General features: G+C 52.4%; 1 protein-coding gene across 1 annotated transcript in view; it reads left to right on the forward strand.

Annotated features, from left to right (window-relative positions):
* The window catches only part of LOC139269264 (peripheral-type benzodiazepine receptor-associated protein 1-like), a 439,285-nt gene that overhangs the window by 198,090 nt on the left and 223,965 nt on the right, over nucleotides 1-17,230 (forward strand). The window contains exon 5 of the mRNA XM_070888352.1: nucleotides 11,291-11,413. Within this exon, the coding sequence (XP_070744453.1) occupies nucleotides 11,291-11,413 (123 nt within the window). The remainder of the gene's footprint in view (nucleotides 1-11,290; nucleotides 11,414-17,230) is intronic.

A 17,230-nucleotide genomic window follows, 5' to 3' on the forward strand; every position in this document is an offset into this window, starting at 1 on the left:
CACTCTGTACACATTCCGTACGGACTCAGGGAGGCCGGGATTTCCAGCTCACTGACTACAATTATTACTAAACTTGCACAGGACAAACACTGGCCCGGATAGCACTGCATTCCTGTAATAGTCTGGGACTGATTCGGGATGTAAATTAAAATACTGGAGAATTGATCATCGCCTTGGATTCAATCACTGCTGCCCCCTGGTGCTCGGGTTCCCCTTTCCTTAAATCTCTGATTTTTTGGGGTTAAAAAGCAAAAAACAGGCAATGTTTAAAACCAATCCTTAATTCCTTCCAACTTTTGCAGATCTGAAAATGTGTGTGTTTTGAGCATTGATGTATATCAATTTTAGTGTGTTTTAATATTGCAGTTTGTACTTTATGAATAATTCATAGAATTACACCAAGTGTACGGCACAGAAACAGGCCATTGGGCCCCACGCTCCGTGCCGGGGTTTATGTTCCACACCAGCCCCCTCCCACCCCTCTCCATCTCACCCCATCACCATATCCTTCTATTCCTTTCTCCCTCGTGTGTTTATCTAACTTCCCCTTAAATACATCAAGGCAATCTGTCCTCAGAATGTAACCCCATTAGCCACAGTATGATTGTGATGAATCTGCGTCCCCCAGGCACCCCCCTCCCGAGGCCCCTTCCCCCGAGGCCCCCTTCCCCCCCGTGCCCCCTCCCCCAAGGCGCCCCCCCCCTGCCCGAGGCCCCCCTCCCCCGCCCCACAACATCCATCTACAGATCGCAAAACGAATATTTCGCAACGGGGTTACAACAACAACTTGTATTTATATAGCGTCTCTAAGGTAGTGAAACGGCCACTGGTGGCGGAGCGATGGAAGTCGTGACTGCAGAAGAGGCCGGAATTAGAGGAGTGCGGAGATCTCAGGGGAGTTGTGGGGCTGGAGGAGATTACAGAGATAGGGAAGGGCGAGGGTCATGGAGGGATTTGAAAATAAGGATGAGAATTTTAAAATTACTGAACTAGGATGAGCTCAGCAAATATAAGAGACATCCGTGGACGAAAGAGAAGTGTTACTGAGAGTACAGTCGTGTGGTTGTAAAGTTACTGGACGAACAAACCGGAGAACATGAGTTCAAATCCCACCCTGGCAGATTGAGAATTTGAATTTGGTTCAAAAACTCTGGAACTAAAAAGCTGGTGTCCGTAATAGTGTCGGATTGTCGTAAAAAGCCAACGGGTTCACTGATGTCTTTGGGGCAGTAAACCTGCTGCCCTTGCCCGGTCTGGACCTACAGGTGACTCCATTCCCACAGTAAGTGCCCTGTGAAATTGTCCAGAAAATCCGTCAGTATCAAAGCCGGCAATTAGGGATGGGCAATACATGCCGGCCTTGCCAGCGACGCCCACATCCCAGGAACCAATAAAACAGGAATATCAATGGATGCCAGTGTAGAAATATAATTTCTCTGAAAAGAATTGAAATCTATTGTCCCAAATCCGACACTTTATAAGAACATTTTTGCACAACGCTAAATTTACATGTTAGGAATTACAAAATGAGAGAGGCAACATGCAAAAATAGCCCCAACATGTGCCCAGCAAACCAAATCTCAAACAGAAAGATTTGCAATTCACTCTGTTCGCAATCACCGGACGTCTCAATGCGCTTTACAGCCAATGAAGTACTTTTTGGAGTGTAGTCACTGTTGTAATGTGGGAAACGCGGCAGCCAATTTGCGCACAGCAAGCTCCCACAAACAGCAATGTGATAATGACCAGATAATCTGTTTTAGTGATGTGGGTTTAGGGATAAATATTGGTCCCAGGAAGAACTCCCCTGCTCTTCTTCGAAATAGCGCCATGGGATCTTTTACGTCAACCTGAGAGAGCAGACGGGGCCTCAGTTTAACGTCTTATCCAAAAGAAAGCACCTCCGACAGTGTAGCGCTCCCTCAGTAATGCCTCTCCAACAGTGCAGCACTCCCTCAGTACTGCCCCTCCAACAGTGCAGCACTCCCTCAGTACTGCCCCTCCAACAGTGCAGCACTCCCTCAGTACTGCCACTCCGACAGTGCAGCACTCCCTCAGTACTGCCCCTCCAACAGTGCAGCACTCCCTCAGTACTGCCCCTCCGACAGTGCAGCACTCCCTCAGTACTGCCCCTCCGACAGTGCGGCGCTCCCTCAGTACTGCCCCTCTGACAATGCAGTGATCCCTCAGTACTGCCTCTCCAACATTGCAGCACTCCCTCAGTACTGCCACTCCGACAGTGCAGCACTCCCTCAGTATTGCCCCTCCGACAGTGCAGCACTCCCTCAGTATTGCCCCTCCGACAGTGCAGCACTCCCTCAGCACCACACTGGGAGTGTCAGCCTGGATTTTGTGCTCCAGTCCCTGGAGTGAGACTTGAACCCATGACCTTGTGACTCAGAGGTGAGAGTGCTGCCCACTGAGCCCCGGCTAACACCGATGTTGCTTAGTAGCCTCAGCATTGCCCTGACTCACTGCGACACGGGATTCGAACACAGTGTGTTGCTCTGGGCTTTCCATTACACACATAAAGATGTTCAAGCGTGAACGTATTCTGAGGATTCAGTGTTTTTGCAGATAATTTGATAACGAGAAGCAAGGGAAAATGAAATGTTTTCTATCTAGATTAGTCCAGGAATGTTCTTTTGAAGTCACCCAACTGAGTTACATTTCTTGCACAATCCATGTATCGTCCAAAGAAATCATCTGCACCATCTTTAATTACATTTGTAAATATGGTTAAAAGCAAATATATTCAGCAGCCTCCCTGTGTCTGCAGTGAAAGTACATGTGCTGAATGGGGATGACTCAGTGTTTGAAGAGGATTATCTCCAGCAGACAGGTCTTCAATCTTTTATTGTTTTATTAAAGCCTTTATACTGCACCTTATCACATCTCTCAGAAACATGCTCAAACACATCACACCCAACTAATCACCTCGATCGTGCACCCAGCGTTGCGATGTCGGCCAGCATGGCGGGCAGCTTTAGCGCAGTAAGACCCCACAATAGCCATTGAGTGAATCTGTTTCTGGTTGGGGAACAATGGGGGAACGCTTCGAATGAAGCCACTTTTTAATATCCACCTGAACAGGCAGACGGTACCTGGGGTCAGCACTGCCCCTCTGATACTGCGGCACTCCCTCAGTACTGCCCCTCTGACACTGCGGCACTCCCTCAGTACTGCCCCTCCGACAGTGCGGCGCTCCCTCAGTACTGCCCCTCCGACACTGCGGCACTCCCTCAGTATTGCCCCTCCGACAGTGCGGCACTCCCTCAGCACTGCCCCTCTGACACTGCGGCACTCCCTCAGTATTGCCCCTCCGACAGTGCGGCACTCCCTCAGCACTGCCCCTCCGTCAGTACGGCACTCCCTCAGTACTACCCCTCCGACAGTGCAGCACTCCCTCAGTACTGCCCCTCCGTCAGTGCGGCACTCCCTCAGTACTACCCCTCCGACAGTGCGGCACTCCCTCAGTACTGCCCCTCCATCAGTGCGGCATTCCCTCAGTACTACCCCTCCGACAGTGCGGCACTCCCTCAGTACTGCCTCTCCGACAGTGCGGCACTCCCTCAGTACTGCCCCTCCGACAGTGCGGCACTCCCTCAGTACTACCCCTCCGACAGTGCAGCACTCCCTCAGTACTGCCCCTCCGACAGTGCAGCACTCCCTCAGTACTGCCCCTCCGACAGTGCAGCACTCCCTCAGTACTGCCCCTCCGACAGTGCGGCACTCCCTCAGTACTGCTCCTCCGACAGTGCAGCGCTCCCTCAGTACAGCCCCTCCGACAGTGCAGCGCACCCTCAGTACTGCCCCTCCGACAGTGCAGCGCTCCCTCAGTACTGCCCCTCCGACAGAGACAGACCGACAGAGAGAGACAGAGACAGAGGCGAGACACTTCATTATGATATTTAAATCAGGCTCCCACACTGCAGTTAAGAGCCTGATGTAAATGTAACGTTTACCGGCCGGGATTCCAGTGTTCAGGGAAACCCGGCAGTGGAATGTAGCCAGGGGCAGCAGGATTGGGGTACTGGTGCATTGTGTACCCCTGTGAGCCCGGGGGGAGCAGTAGCTCGCCCTGCGCCGGCATTGGCCCCTCAAACAAACCCACCCTGATCGTGGCTTCGCCGCACTGCCGTGATTGGTCAACCCCCCTCCCCCAACCCCCTCCACCCTCCCCCAACCGCACCTCTCCACCAACCCCACCTCTCCCCCAACCCCCCTCCCCCAACCCCACTCCCCCAACCCCCTCCACCCTCCCCCCAACCCCCTCCCCCAACCCCCCTCCCCCAACACCACCTCTCCCCCAACCCCCCTCCCCCAACCCCACTCCCCCAACCCCCTCCACACTCCCCCCAACCCCCTCCCCCAACCCCCCTCCCCCAACCCCACCTCTCCCCCAACCGCACCTCTCCACCAACCCCACCTCTCCCCCAACCCCCCTCCCCCAACCCCCCTCCACAACCCCCTCCCCCAACCCCCCTCCCCAACCCCCTCCCCAACCCCCTCCACCCTCCCCCAACCCCCTCCCCCAACCTCCCTCCCCCAACCCCCTCCACCCTCCCCCAACCCCCTCCCCCAATCCCCCTCCCCAACCCCCTCCCCCAACACCCCTCCCCAACCCCCTCCCCAACCCCCTCCACCCTCCCCCAACCCCCTCCCCCAACCTCCCTCCCCCAACCCCCTCCCCCCTCCCCCAACCCCCTCCCCCAATCCCCCTCCCCAACCCCCTCCTCCAACCCCCTCCACCCTCCCCCAATCCCCTCCCCCAACTCCCTCCCCCAACCCCCCTCCCCCAACCCCCCTCCCCCAACCCCCCTCCACCCTCCCCCAACCCCCCTCCCCAATCCCCTCCACCCTCCCCCAACCCCCCTCCCCCAACCCCCTCCCCGAACCCCCCTCCCCAATCCCACCCTCCCCCAACCCCTCCCCCAACCCCCTCCACCCTCCCCCAACCCCCTCCCCCAACCCCCTCCACCCTCCCCCAACCCCCTTCACCCTCCCCAACCCCCTCCCCCAACCCCCCTCCCCCAACCCCCTCCACCCTCCCCCAACCCCCTCCACCCTCCCCCAACCCCCTTCCCAACCCCCCGATCCCGACCCCCTCCACCCTCTCCCAACCCCCCTCCCCCAACCCCCTTCACCCTCCCCCAACCCCCTCCCTCAACCCCCTCCCCCAACCCCCTCCACCCTCCCCCAAACCCCCTGCCCCAACCCCCCTCCCGCAACCCCCTCCCCGAACACCCCTCCCCAATCCCACCCTCCCCCAACACCCCAAATCCACTCTCCCACAACCCCACCTCTCCCCAACCCCCCTCCCCAAACCCCTCCACACTCCCCCAACCCCACCCTCCCCCAATACCGCAACCCCACCTCTCCCCCAACCCCCTCCCCCAACCCCCTCCTCGAATGCCCCCTCCCCAACGCCACCCTCCCCAACACCCCAAACCCACTCTCCCCAAACCCACTCTCCCCAACCCCCCTCCCCAACCCCTTCCCCGAAACCCCCTCCCCAACACCCTTCCCCCAACGACCTCTCAAAAAGCCCTCCCCAATCCCCCACCCGTCCCTCAACCCCACCCCACATCTCTCACCCCCCTCCCCCAATCCCATGCTCCCCCAAATCCACCCCTCCAAACACCACCCCTGCCCCAACCTCCCAATCCCTGATTCCAAGCCTTCCTTCCCGGGATCTCCAATACCCATCTACCGTTGGCTTCCCGCCCAGCAACAAAATAAAAATATGATAATGAGGCCCTGCCGTTTCATTTGGCCGGACCACCAGGCCCCCCCCACCCCCACCCCAGGGCCCAGATGCGTGCAGTGAGGGCCTTTGCCTTGTTGACGGGTTGTGAGGCGTTCCCCCTGTGGTGCAGATATTGATGGTTCCTCTGAAGCCTTCGCCTGGGTCACGCGGAGTTCTGTTGATTACTTTGTACTTTGAAGGACTCGGTCAGATCTTCATCCTGCGGCTTAACACAATCTGGATTTCACCACACACACGCACACAATTTATACTGCTCCTTGGAAAGCTTCCCAGTCAGCCCTGAGGTCCGTACCTTCCAGGATTATCCTCGAGTCTCGGGAGAGTAAAGCCTCCTGCAACCAACCCAGGAAGTGTCCCATTTTATTTGAACACTTTTGTTTATTAGTTACAGAAATAAGAAATAGGAGTTAGCCTGCTCCGCCATTCAATCATGGCTGATTAGCGACCTCAACTCCACTTTCCTGTCTGATCTCCAAGTCCCTCTAGACTCCAATATCTATCGGTCTCAGCCTTGACTATACTCAACGACTCAGCCTCTACAGCCCTCTGGGGCAGAGAATTCCAAAGATTCACCACCCTCTGAGTGAAGAAATTCCTCCTCATCCTAAATGGCCGACCCTTTAACCTGAGACTGTGACCCCGGTTCTGGACTCTCCAGCCCGGGGGAAACACCCTCCCTGCATCTACCCTGTCAAGCCCTGTAAGAATAGAAACATAGAAACATAGAAAATAGGTGCAGGAGTAGGCCATTCGGCCCTTCGAGCCTGCACCACCATTCAATAAGATCATGGCTGATCATTCACCTCAGTACCCCTTTCCTGCTTTCTCTCCATACCCCTTGATCCCTTTAGCCGTAAGGGCCATAACTAACTCCCTGTTGAATATATGCAATGAACTGGCATCAACAACTCTCTGCGGCAGGGAATTCCACAGGTTAACAACTCTCTGCGTGAAGAAATTTCTCCTCATCTCGGTCCTAAATGGCTTACTCCTTATCCTTAGACTATGTCCCCTGGTTCTGGACTTCCCCAACATCGGGAACATTCTTCCTGCATCTAACCTGTCCAGTCCCGTCAGAATTTTATATGTTTCTATGAGATCCCCCCTCATCCTTCTAAACTCCAGTGCATACAGGCCCAGTCGATCCAGTCTCTCCTCATATGTCAGTCCTGCCATCCCGGGAATCAGTCTGGTGAACCTTCGCTGCACTCCCTCAATAGCAAGAACGTCCTTCCTCAGATTAGGAGACCAAAACTGAACACAGTATTCCAGGCGAGGCCTCACTAAGGCCTTGTACAACTGCAGTAAGACCTCCCTGCTCCTATACTCAAATCCTCTTGTTATGAAGGCCAACATACCATTTGACTTCTTCATCGCCTGCTGTACCTGCATGCCAACCTTCAATGACTGATGTACCATGATATCCAGGTCTCGTTGCACCTCCCCTTTTCCTAATCTGCCACCATTCAGATAATATTCTGCCTTCGTGTTTTTGCAACCAAAGTGGATAACCTCACATTTATCCACATTATACTGCCTCTGCCACGAATGTTGTATATTTCAATGAGATCACCTCTCATTCTTCTGAACGATAGAGAATACAGGCCTAATCTGCTCAATTTCTCCTCATCAGACAATCCTCCCATCCCAGGAATCAGTCTGGTCACCCTTCGTTGCACTCTCTCTATGGCAAGTATATCCTTCCTTAGGTAAGGAGACCAAAACTGCACACAATACTCCAGGTGTGGTCTCACCAGGGCCCTGTATAATTGTAGTAAGACGTCTTTACTCTTATACTCAAATCCTCCTGTAATAAAGGCCAACATACCATTTGCTTGTTGGAGTTACCGGAATAATGAGCCCAATCATTGCACTGCTTTCTGCAATAGATCAGTTTTGGACAAATAGTTAAGGGAAACCAGTGACATCATCATTTTGTGCCAAGATTGTTGAATTCTGTACATTCACGGCACAATTCTTATTTTTTGTCTTTTCTCAGGAGAATGAACTGAAGGAAATTCTTCAAGGAAAGTGTTGCTGGAGTCTTCAGTTATCTGGCCTATGTCAGAAGGCCCTCCAGTATGATCAGGTAGTGTGCTGGTAACACCAACACCTTGGCAGAGGGGTCAACAACCAGGGGGTATGGATGTAAAGTCATTGGGGGGAGGTTTAGATGGGATTTGAGGGGAAATGTCTTCACCCAGAGGGTGGTGGGGGTCTGGAACTCACGGCCCGAAAGGCTGGTAGAGGCAGAAACCCTCACCACATTTAAAAAGTACCTGGATGTGCACTTCAAGTGCTGTAACCTACAGGGCTACGGACCGAGGGCTGGAAAGTGGGATTAGGCTGGGTAGCTCTTTGTCGGCCGGCATGGACACGATGGGCCGAAATGGCCTCCTTCCGTGCAGTAAATTTCTCTGATTCTAACACAAATATTGGAACATTAGTCAATCTCCCGCAACATTGCATGGGGATGGTCAACCCAAGTGTTGTCTTTCAGGGGACAGGGGACTATTTTACTCGAGTTTAATGTCCCTTCCGTCCTTAGGATGGGACGTTAAACCGAGGCCCCGTCTGCTCTCTCAGGCGGGCGTAAAAGATCCCACGGCACTATTTCGAAGAAGAGCAGGGGAGTTCTCCCCGATGTCCTGGGGCCAATATTTATCCCTCAATCAACATCACTAAAACAGATTATCTGGGTCATTATCACATTGCTGTTTGTGGGAGCTTGCTGTGCGCAAATTGCCTGCCGCGTTTCCTACATTACAACAGAGACTACACTCCAAAAGTACTTCATTGGTTGTAAAGCGCTTTGGGACGTCCAGAGGTTGTGAAAGGGCTATAGAAATGCAAGTCTTTAAGTATTCAGAGCACACAGAATTATTCAGCCTCCATTTTAAAATGATACGTTCTGTCCTTATTTTTAAAATTCCATTAGAAACTCTGAATTTATAATGGCAGCTGCTTATGTAAACTTGTCATGGTGCAAACTGTAATTACCTTCTCCCATCAGTGGGGGCGCTGCAGTGTGACAGGTTTACATAGGAATCGCCATTATAAATATGGCCAAAGGAGGTTAGAATTGGGAAACGTTGGCAGGAAGTGTGTCCAGATATTAGGTTTTGGATATCCTGTATGGTTAGGATTAGGAATGTGATTGGACAATGAAGACAAAACTCCGATGGTTTCGAGTTGCTGGATGAACGTATTTCAGAATTTAGTGATTAAGCAAAGATGCTCGAAATATGGGCTCAATATCTTGGGAGGAGAGGGCAATCTAACAGCACCCTCCCACCCCCAGTTTGGGATCTTGCTGTGTGTTGAGAGTGAGATGAATTACACTGTTGTATAAAATAATGATGAATAGATTCCTCGCACAGAACCAATGTGGGAGCCTGATTATCCCCCAGAGTAGTTTTCGCTGAACTAAAAGACACAACATTGAGGCCTTGTTAAATAAAATGATTCTCCAAATTCGGCAGTTGATACCTGAACTAAATAAAGCACAGACTTACAAAACGCTTTCTTTCAATGCATGTTGGATGGAACAAAAAATATGAAACTGTTCCCAGGGGCAGGAGGGTGGGTAACCAGAGGGACACAGATTGACGATAATCGGCGAGAGAACCAGAGGGGAGATGGGGAGAATGTGTTTACGCAGCGAGTTGTTGTGATCAGGAACGCGCTGCCTGAAAGGGCGGTGGGAGCAGATTCAATCGTAACTTTCAAACGGGAATTGGATAAATACTTGAAGGGGAAAGGTTTGCCGGGCTGTGGGGAGAGAGCGGGGGGAGTGGGACTGATTGGATCGCTCTGTCACAGAGCCGGCACAGGCTCGATGGGCCGAATGGCCTCCTCCTGTGCTGTGAGATTCTATGCATCTCTCGAAAGCTGACAGCCTTTCAGGGCTGAAAGGGTTAATGGTCTGTGAGTGTTTGTGCTTTCTACATGCGGTGCTTGTTGAAGATTTAGCTTCTAGCTGTTGCCTTGAACGGGTATTCACCGAGTCATTGCCAAATCCCCACCGAGAACACTGACCGATTCGGACCGTGGGCTGCTCAGCTTCCTCGGCCATTTGGTTCCAGATCAGAAACATCTAAAGTATAAACCCGCCCAACTGCTTCTTGCTTATTCCAGCTCCTGTCGTGTTATATTCAAAGGTCACGAAGATAAAGTTCAGATGAGGGAGGCCATTCAGCCCATCTAACTCACCCACTAAAACCTGTAATCCCCATCAGGGTGCCTCATCGCCTCATGACTGACTCGAGGATCGTAGCCCCCCCTCCCCTGCCCCGAGCTCACTTCCGCTTTTGGTCTGAAGGTGGGTTTGAAGGTGTGTTTGCTGCCATTAGTGCCGAACTTGCCTTTTTCTACCTGTGTCCCCCTTATATGCGGTCGTGGATTAAACGGAAGCGGTGTTCGGGGTGGTTTGTGTCAGGTGGAGGTCGGGGGGTTGCTGAGGGGAGTTAGAATCCACCCCAATATTTCAAAATGATGCTCAGTATAAACTCATTGTCACTTGGAGATATAAAATGTACCGTGAGGGAGGTTGACATCGACAGTTCCACCCAGAAGGTCCTGCTAAGGTTCTTGCAGCCCTTGTTACCCATTGGGCAACCGATTAGACCCTGAAATGAGCTTCCGACCACATATCCGCAGCATAACTAAGACCACCAATTTCCACCTCCGTAACATCACCCGTCTCCGCCCCTGTCTCAGCTCATCCGCTGCTGAAGCCCTCATCCGTGCCTTTGTTATCTCTAGACTTGACTATTGCAACGCACTCCTGGCTGGCCTCCCACATTCTACCCGACGTAAACTAGAGGTGATCCAAAACTCGACTGCCCGTGTCCTAACTCGCACCCAGTCCCGCTCACCCATCACCCCCTGTGCTCACTGACCCGTATCCTAACTCGCACCAAGTCCCGCTCACCCATCACCTCCTGTGCTCACTGACCCGTGTCCTAACTCGCACCGAGTCCCACTCACCCATCACCCCCTGTGCTCGCTGCCCCGTGTCCTAACTCGCATCGAGTCCGCTCACCCATCACCCCCTGTGCTCACTGCCCCATGTCCTAACTCGCACCGAGTCCCGCTCATCCATCATCCCCTGTGCTCGCTGACCTACATTGGCTCCCGGTTAAGCAACGCCTCGATTTCAAAATTCTCATCCTTATTTACAAACCCCTCCATGGCCCTCGCTCCTCCCTATCTCTGTAATCGGCAAGATCTCTGCGCTCCGCCAATTCTGGCCTCTTGTGCATTGGTGTCCGTGCCTTCTGATGCCTGGGCCCCAAGCTCTGGAACTCCCTCCCTAAACCTCTCCACCTTCCTACCTCTCTTTCCTCCTTTAAGACGCTCCTTAAAACCGACCTCTTTGACCAAGCTTTTGGTCACCTGCCCTAATTTCTCCTTATGTGGCTCGGTGTCACATTCTGTCCGATAACGCTCCTGATGTTTTACACATTGAAGGCGCTATATAAATGCAAGTTGTTGATGTAATTTTATCCATCTCTTCAGGTGAAAGTGGACTATGAGCACCTTAAAGAAGCGCTTCCTGTTGTGACACGAGAGCGAGACTTGGCTGTACAGGAGAAGGACAAGCTTCGTGTCAAACTGGAGAATTTAGAGCAGGTTCTGAAGGTGAGGGGCGAGGGGGCAAAGCTTGGGCTCTGCCCATTGGCTGCGAATGGGATGGGGAGGGGTCACAGTTCAGCTCCTTCCCAAGGAGGAACCTGAAGTGAAACATTCATTTCAGGAACAAGTGGGAATTGAGCTTTGGCGGGGGAGGGTGTGCAAAATGCCGATAGCGTATTGGCCATATATTGTAAACCCGCCCAGATACCCTTACCATTGGCGTATAACGGGCGCGGCGTATAACGGGCATGGCGTATAACGGGCGGGGGTTTCATTGGGTGACTGGCCCGCTAGCTTTTGGTCATCTGTCCTAATATCTTCTTATGTGGTTTGGTGTCAAATTTTGTCTGCTAACGCTTCGTGGCAGAGGTGCGGCGAGTGTTTGTGGCGGAGGAGCGGTGAGAGATCGTGGCGGAGGTGCGGTAAATGAGGGTACGGGGCCCAGAAGAGCCGAGGGCCCAGGGGCAGCACGGGCCCAGCCCACACTGCGATATGTGAGCGCACTAGGTCCGTGCAGCAGAGCTGGTCTCCAGTCGTCCTGGTTAACCCTTGCCACTGGATAAAGACCGAGCTCTGTCAAGCCCGTGTGGTGGCTGATGTGCAACGGTCACCCCACGTTAAATAAATCCACCCACAGGCATCTTCCACCCCCTCAACTGGAGTTCAGGACTGGAACATCGGGTCCTCCGTTGAAATATCTGTGAACTCATGGAAGCAAGTCATCCTCGTTCGAGGGACCGCCTATGATGATGATGATGATGATGACCATCTGTAGAATTTGATTTTAACCCCCGCGGAATCATTAATTTGTCATAATCTAAAGGAGCGGCTACAGAGCATGGAGTTTGTGGAATACAGGTCTGTCCCGGCAATATTAGACATGCAAACACAGGGCAGTGAGAGCACCAGGAGTGTCCCTGAGTGACTGGGGACAGGGCAGAGAGAGCACCAGGAGTGTCTCTGAGTGACTGGGGACAGGGCAGAGAGAGCACCAGGAGTGTCCCTGAGTGACTGGGGACAGGGCAGTGAGAGCACCAGGAGTGTCCCTGAGTGACTGGGGACAGGGCAGTGAGAGCACCAGGAGTGCCCCTGAGTGACTGGGGACAGGGCAGTGAGAGCACCAGGAGTGTTCCTGAGTGACTGGGGACAGGGCAGTGAGAGCACCAGGAGTGTCCCTGAGTGACTGGGGACAGGGCAGAGAGAGCACCAGGAGTGTCCCTGAGTGACTGGGGACAGGGCAGTGAGAGCACCAGGAGTGTCTCTGAGTGACTGGGGACAGGGCAGTGAGAGCACCAGGAGTGTCCCTGAGTGACTGGGGACAGGGCAGAGAGAGCACCAGGAGTGTCCCTGAGTGACTGGGGACAGGGCAGTGAGAGCACCAGGTGTGTCCCTGAGTGACTGGGGACAGGGCAGTGAGAGCACCAGGAGTGTCCCTGAGTGACTGGGGACAGGGCAATGAGAGCACCAGGAGTGTCTCTGAGTGACTGGGGACAGGACAGTGAGAGCACCAGGAGTGTCCCTGAGTGACTGGGGACAGGACAGTGAGAGCACCAGGAGTGTCCCTGAGTGACTGGGGACAGGGCAGTGAGAGCACCAGGAGTGTCTCTGAGTGACTGGGGACAGGGCAGTGAGAGCACCGAGTGTCCCTGAGTGACTGGGGACAGGACAGTGAGAGCACCAGGAGTGTCCCTGAGTGACTGGGGACAGGACAGTGAGAGCACCAGGAGTGTCCCTGAGTGACTGGGGACAGGGCAGTGAGAGCACCAGGAGTGTCCCTGAGTGACTGTGGACAGGGCAGTGAGAGCACCAGGAGTGTCCCTGAGTGACTGGGGACAGGGCAGTGAGAGCACCAGGAGTGTCCCTGAGTGACTGGGGACAGGGCAGAGAGAGCACCACTGGTGGCTCTGAGTGTTTTAACATTCGCTGCCTTTTGACAAACTCCACCATTCTGGCCGAGGGTGCTAGGGACTGTCCCCGACAAACAAGCATGTTCGATGTAGGATCGATGTAGAGCAGTAATTCCTCTCTGCCCGACCATCTTTTCCATTGGCTTTCAGGCGAACTTTTACCCCTTTTGTGATCACATCATCACAAGATACTTATGGAAAAGGACAGCCATTCGGCCCATCTTAAATCATCCACAACAGCCCCCATCACCCCCATTCCTGCATTTAACGTAAGAACATAAGAATTAGGAGCAGGAGTTGGCTGTTCGGCCCCTCGAGCCTGCTCCACCATTCAATAAGATCATGGCTGATCCTCTATCTCAACTGCACTTTCCCGCCCGATCCCCACATCCCTCGATTCCCTTAATATTAATTTAATTGTTCCTTAAATGACTCCCGGGTTTTTATTGCCTCCACTTCGCTTCCACTTCAAATGTCAATCACTCTCTGGGTGAGGAAGAATCCCTTGATGTCAGTCCCAGAATTCCTGTTTACTACTTTGAACCTGTGACCTTGTTTACAAATCCCTCCATGGCCTCGCCCCTCCCTATCTCTGTAATCTCCTCCAGCCCCACAACCCCCCGAGATCTCTGCACTCCTCTAATTCTGCCCGCCTGAGCATCCCTGATTATAATCGCTCCACCATTGGTGGCCGTGCCTTCAGCTGTTTGGGCCCCGAGCTTCCTCCCTAAACCCCTCCACCTCTCTACCTCTCTTTCCTCCTTCAAGACGCTCCTTAAAACCTAACTCTTTGACCCAGCTTTTGGTCACCTGTCCTAATGTCTCTTGTCTCTGTTATATGGCTCAGTGTCAGTTTAGAACATAAGAACATAAGAATTAGGAACAGGAGTAGGCTATCTAGCCCCTCGAGCCTGCTCCGCCATTCAACAAGATCATGACTGATCTGGCCGTGGACTCAGCTCCACTTACCCGCCCGCTCCCCGTAAACCTTAATTCCCTTATTGGTTAAAAATCTATCTATCTGTGACTTGAATACATTCAATGAGCTAGCCTCAACTGCTTCCTTGGGCAGAGAATTCCACAGATTCACAACCCTCTGGGAGAAGAAATTCCTTCTCAACTCGGTTTTTAATTGGCTCTTCCGTATTTTGAGGCTGTGCCCCCTAGTTCTAGCCTCCCCGACCAGTGGAAACAACCTCTCTGCCTCTATCTTGTCTATCCCTTTCATGATTTTAAATGTTTTTATAAGATCACCCCTCATCCTTCTGAACTCCAACGAGTAAAGACCCAGTCTACTCAATCTATCATCATAAGGTAACCCCCTCATCTCGAGAATCAGCCTAGTGAATCGTCTCTGTACCCCCTCCAAGGCTAGTATATCCTTCCTTAAGTAAGGTGACCAAAACTGCACGCAGTACTCCAGGTGCGGCCTCACCAATACCCTGTACAGTTGCAGCAGGACCTCCCTGCTTTTGTACTCCATCCCTCTCGCAATGAAGGCCAACATTCCATTCGCCTTCCTGATTACCTGCTGCAATTGCAAACTAACTTTTTGGGATTCATGCACAAGGACCCCCAGGTCCCTCTGCACCGCAGCATGTTGTAATTTCTCCCCATTCAAATAATATTCCCTTTTACTGTTTTTTTTCCCAAGGTGGATGACATCACACTTTCCGACATTGTATTCCATCTGCCAAACCTTAGCCCATTCGCTTAACCTATCTAAATCTCTTTGCAGCCTCTCTGAGTCCTCTACACAACCCGCTTTCCCACTAATCTTAGTGTCATCTGCAAATTTTGTTACACTACACTCTGTCCTCTCTTCCAGGTCATCTATGTATGTTGTAAACAGTTGTGGTCCCAGCACCGATCCCTGTGGCACACCACTAACCACCAATTTCCAACCCGAAAAGGACCTATTTATCCCGACTCTCTGCTTTCTGTTCGCCAGCCAATTCTCTATCCATGCTAACACATTTCCTCTGACTCCGCGTACCTCTATCTTCTGCAGTAACCTTTTGTGTAGCACCTTATCGAATGCCTTTTGGAAATCTAAATACACCACATCCATCGGTACACTTCCATCCACCATGCTCGTTATATCCTCAAAGAATTCCAGTAAATTAGTTAAACATGATTTCCCCTTCATGAATCCATGTTGCGTCTGCTTGATTGCACTATTCCTATCTAGATGTCCCGCTATTTCTGCCTTAATAATAGTTTCAAGCATTTTCCCCACTACAGATGTTAAACTAACCGGCCTATAGTTACCTACCTTTTGTCTGCCCCCTTTTTTAAACAGAGGCGTTACATTAGCTGCTTTCCAATCCGCTGGTACCTCCCCAGAGTCCAGAGAGTTTTGGGAGATTATAACGAATGCATCTGCTATAACTTCCGCCATCTCTTTTAATACCCTGGGATGCATTTCATCAGGACCAGGGGACTTGTCTACCTTGAGTCCCATTAGCCTGTCCAGCACTACCCCCCTAGTGATAGTGATCGTCTCAAGGTCCTCCCTTCCCACATTCCCGTGACCAGCAATTTTTGGCATGGTTTTTGTGTCTTCCACTGTAAAGACCGAAGCAAAATAATTGTTTAAGGTCTCAGCCATTTCCACATTTCCCATTATTAAATCCCCCTTCTCATTTTCTAAGGGACCAACATTTACTTTAGTCACTCTTTTCCGTTTTATATATCTGTAAAAGCTTTTACTATCTGATTTTATGTTTTTATGTTTTTATGTTTCTTTTCTGAAAACACTCCTGTGATGGGTCACCTGTCCTAATTTCTCCTTATGTGGCTCGGTGTCAAATTAGGTTTGATAACCGCTCCTGTGAAGCATCTTGGGACGTTTCACAACGTTAAAGGCACTATATAAACGCATCTGTTGTTGTGACCCCCAAAGTAATGCTGTGGATTTAACTTTTCAATACCATTTACTACCTCGTATCCCTCTGAAAGATCACCTCTCAGTCGCCTCCTTCACACTGCCAGTGTCAGCCGTGGCTCAGTGAGCAGCACTCTCACCTCGGAGCCAGAAGGTTGTGGGTTCAAGTCCCACTCCAGGGTCTGGAACACAAAAATCTAGGCTGACACTCCCAGTGCAGTACTGAAGGAGTGCCGCACTGTCGGAGGGGCAGTACTGAGGGAGTGCCGCACTGTCGGAGGGGCAGTACTGAGGGAGTGCTGCACTGTCGGAGGGGCAGTACTGAGGGAGTGCCGCACTGTCGGAGGGGCAGTACAGAGGGTGTGCCGCACTGTCGGAGGGGCAATACAGAGGGAGTGCTGCACTGTCGGAGAGGCAGTGCTGAGGGAGTGCCACACTGTCGGAGGGGCAGTACTGAGGGAGTGCCGCACTGTCGGAGGGGCAGTACTGAGGGAGTGCCACACTGTCGGAGGGGCAGTACTGAGGGAGTTCCGCACTGTCGGAGGGGCAGTACTGAAGGAGTGCTGCACTGTCGGAGGGGCAATACTGAGGGAGTGCCGCACTGTCGGAGGGGCAGTACTGAGGGAGTGCTGCACTGTCGGAGGGGCAGTACTGAGGGAGTGCTGCACTGTCGGAGGGGCAGTACTGAGGGAGTGCTGCACTGTTGGAGGGGCAGTACTGAGGGAGCACCGCACTGTCGGAGGTGCATTAAACCGGGGCCCCGTCTGCTCTCTCAGGTGGATGTAAAAGATCCCATGGCACTATTTTGAAGAAAAGCAGTGGAGTTATTCCCATCGTCTTGGCCAATATTTATCCCTCAATCAACATCACTCAAACAGAATATCTGGTCATTATCACATTGCTGTTTGTGAGAGCTTGCCGTGCCCAAATTGGCTGCCGCGTTTCCTATATTACAACAGTCGACGACGAGGTCCAACACCGCCTCCAGTGCACCAGCACAGCCTTCGGCCGCCTGAGGAAGAGAGTGTT

The sequence above is a fragment of the Pristiophorus japonicus genome, chromosome 8, assembly GCF_044704955.1.
Source record: "Pristiophorus japonicus isolate sPriJap1 chromosome 8, sPriJap1.hap1, whole genome shotgun sequence".
NCBI lineage: Eukaryota > Metazoa > Chordata > Chondrichthyes > Pristiophoridae > Pristiophorus > Pristiophorus japonicus.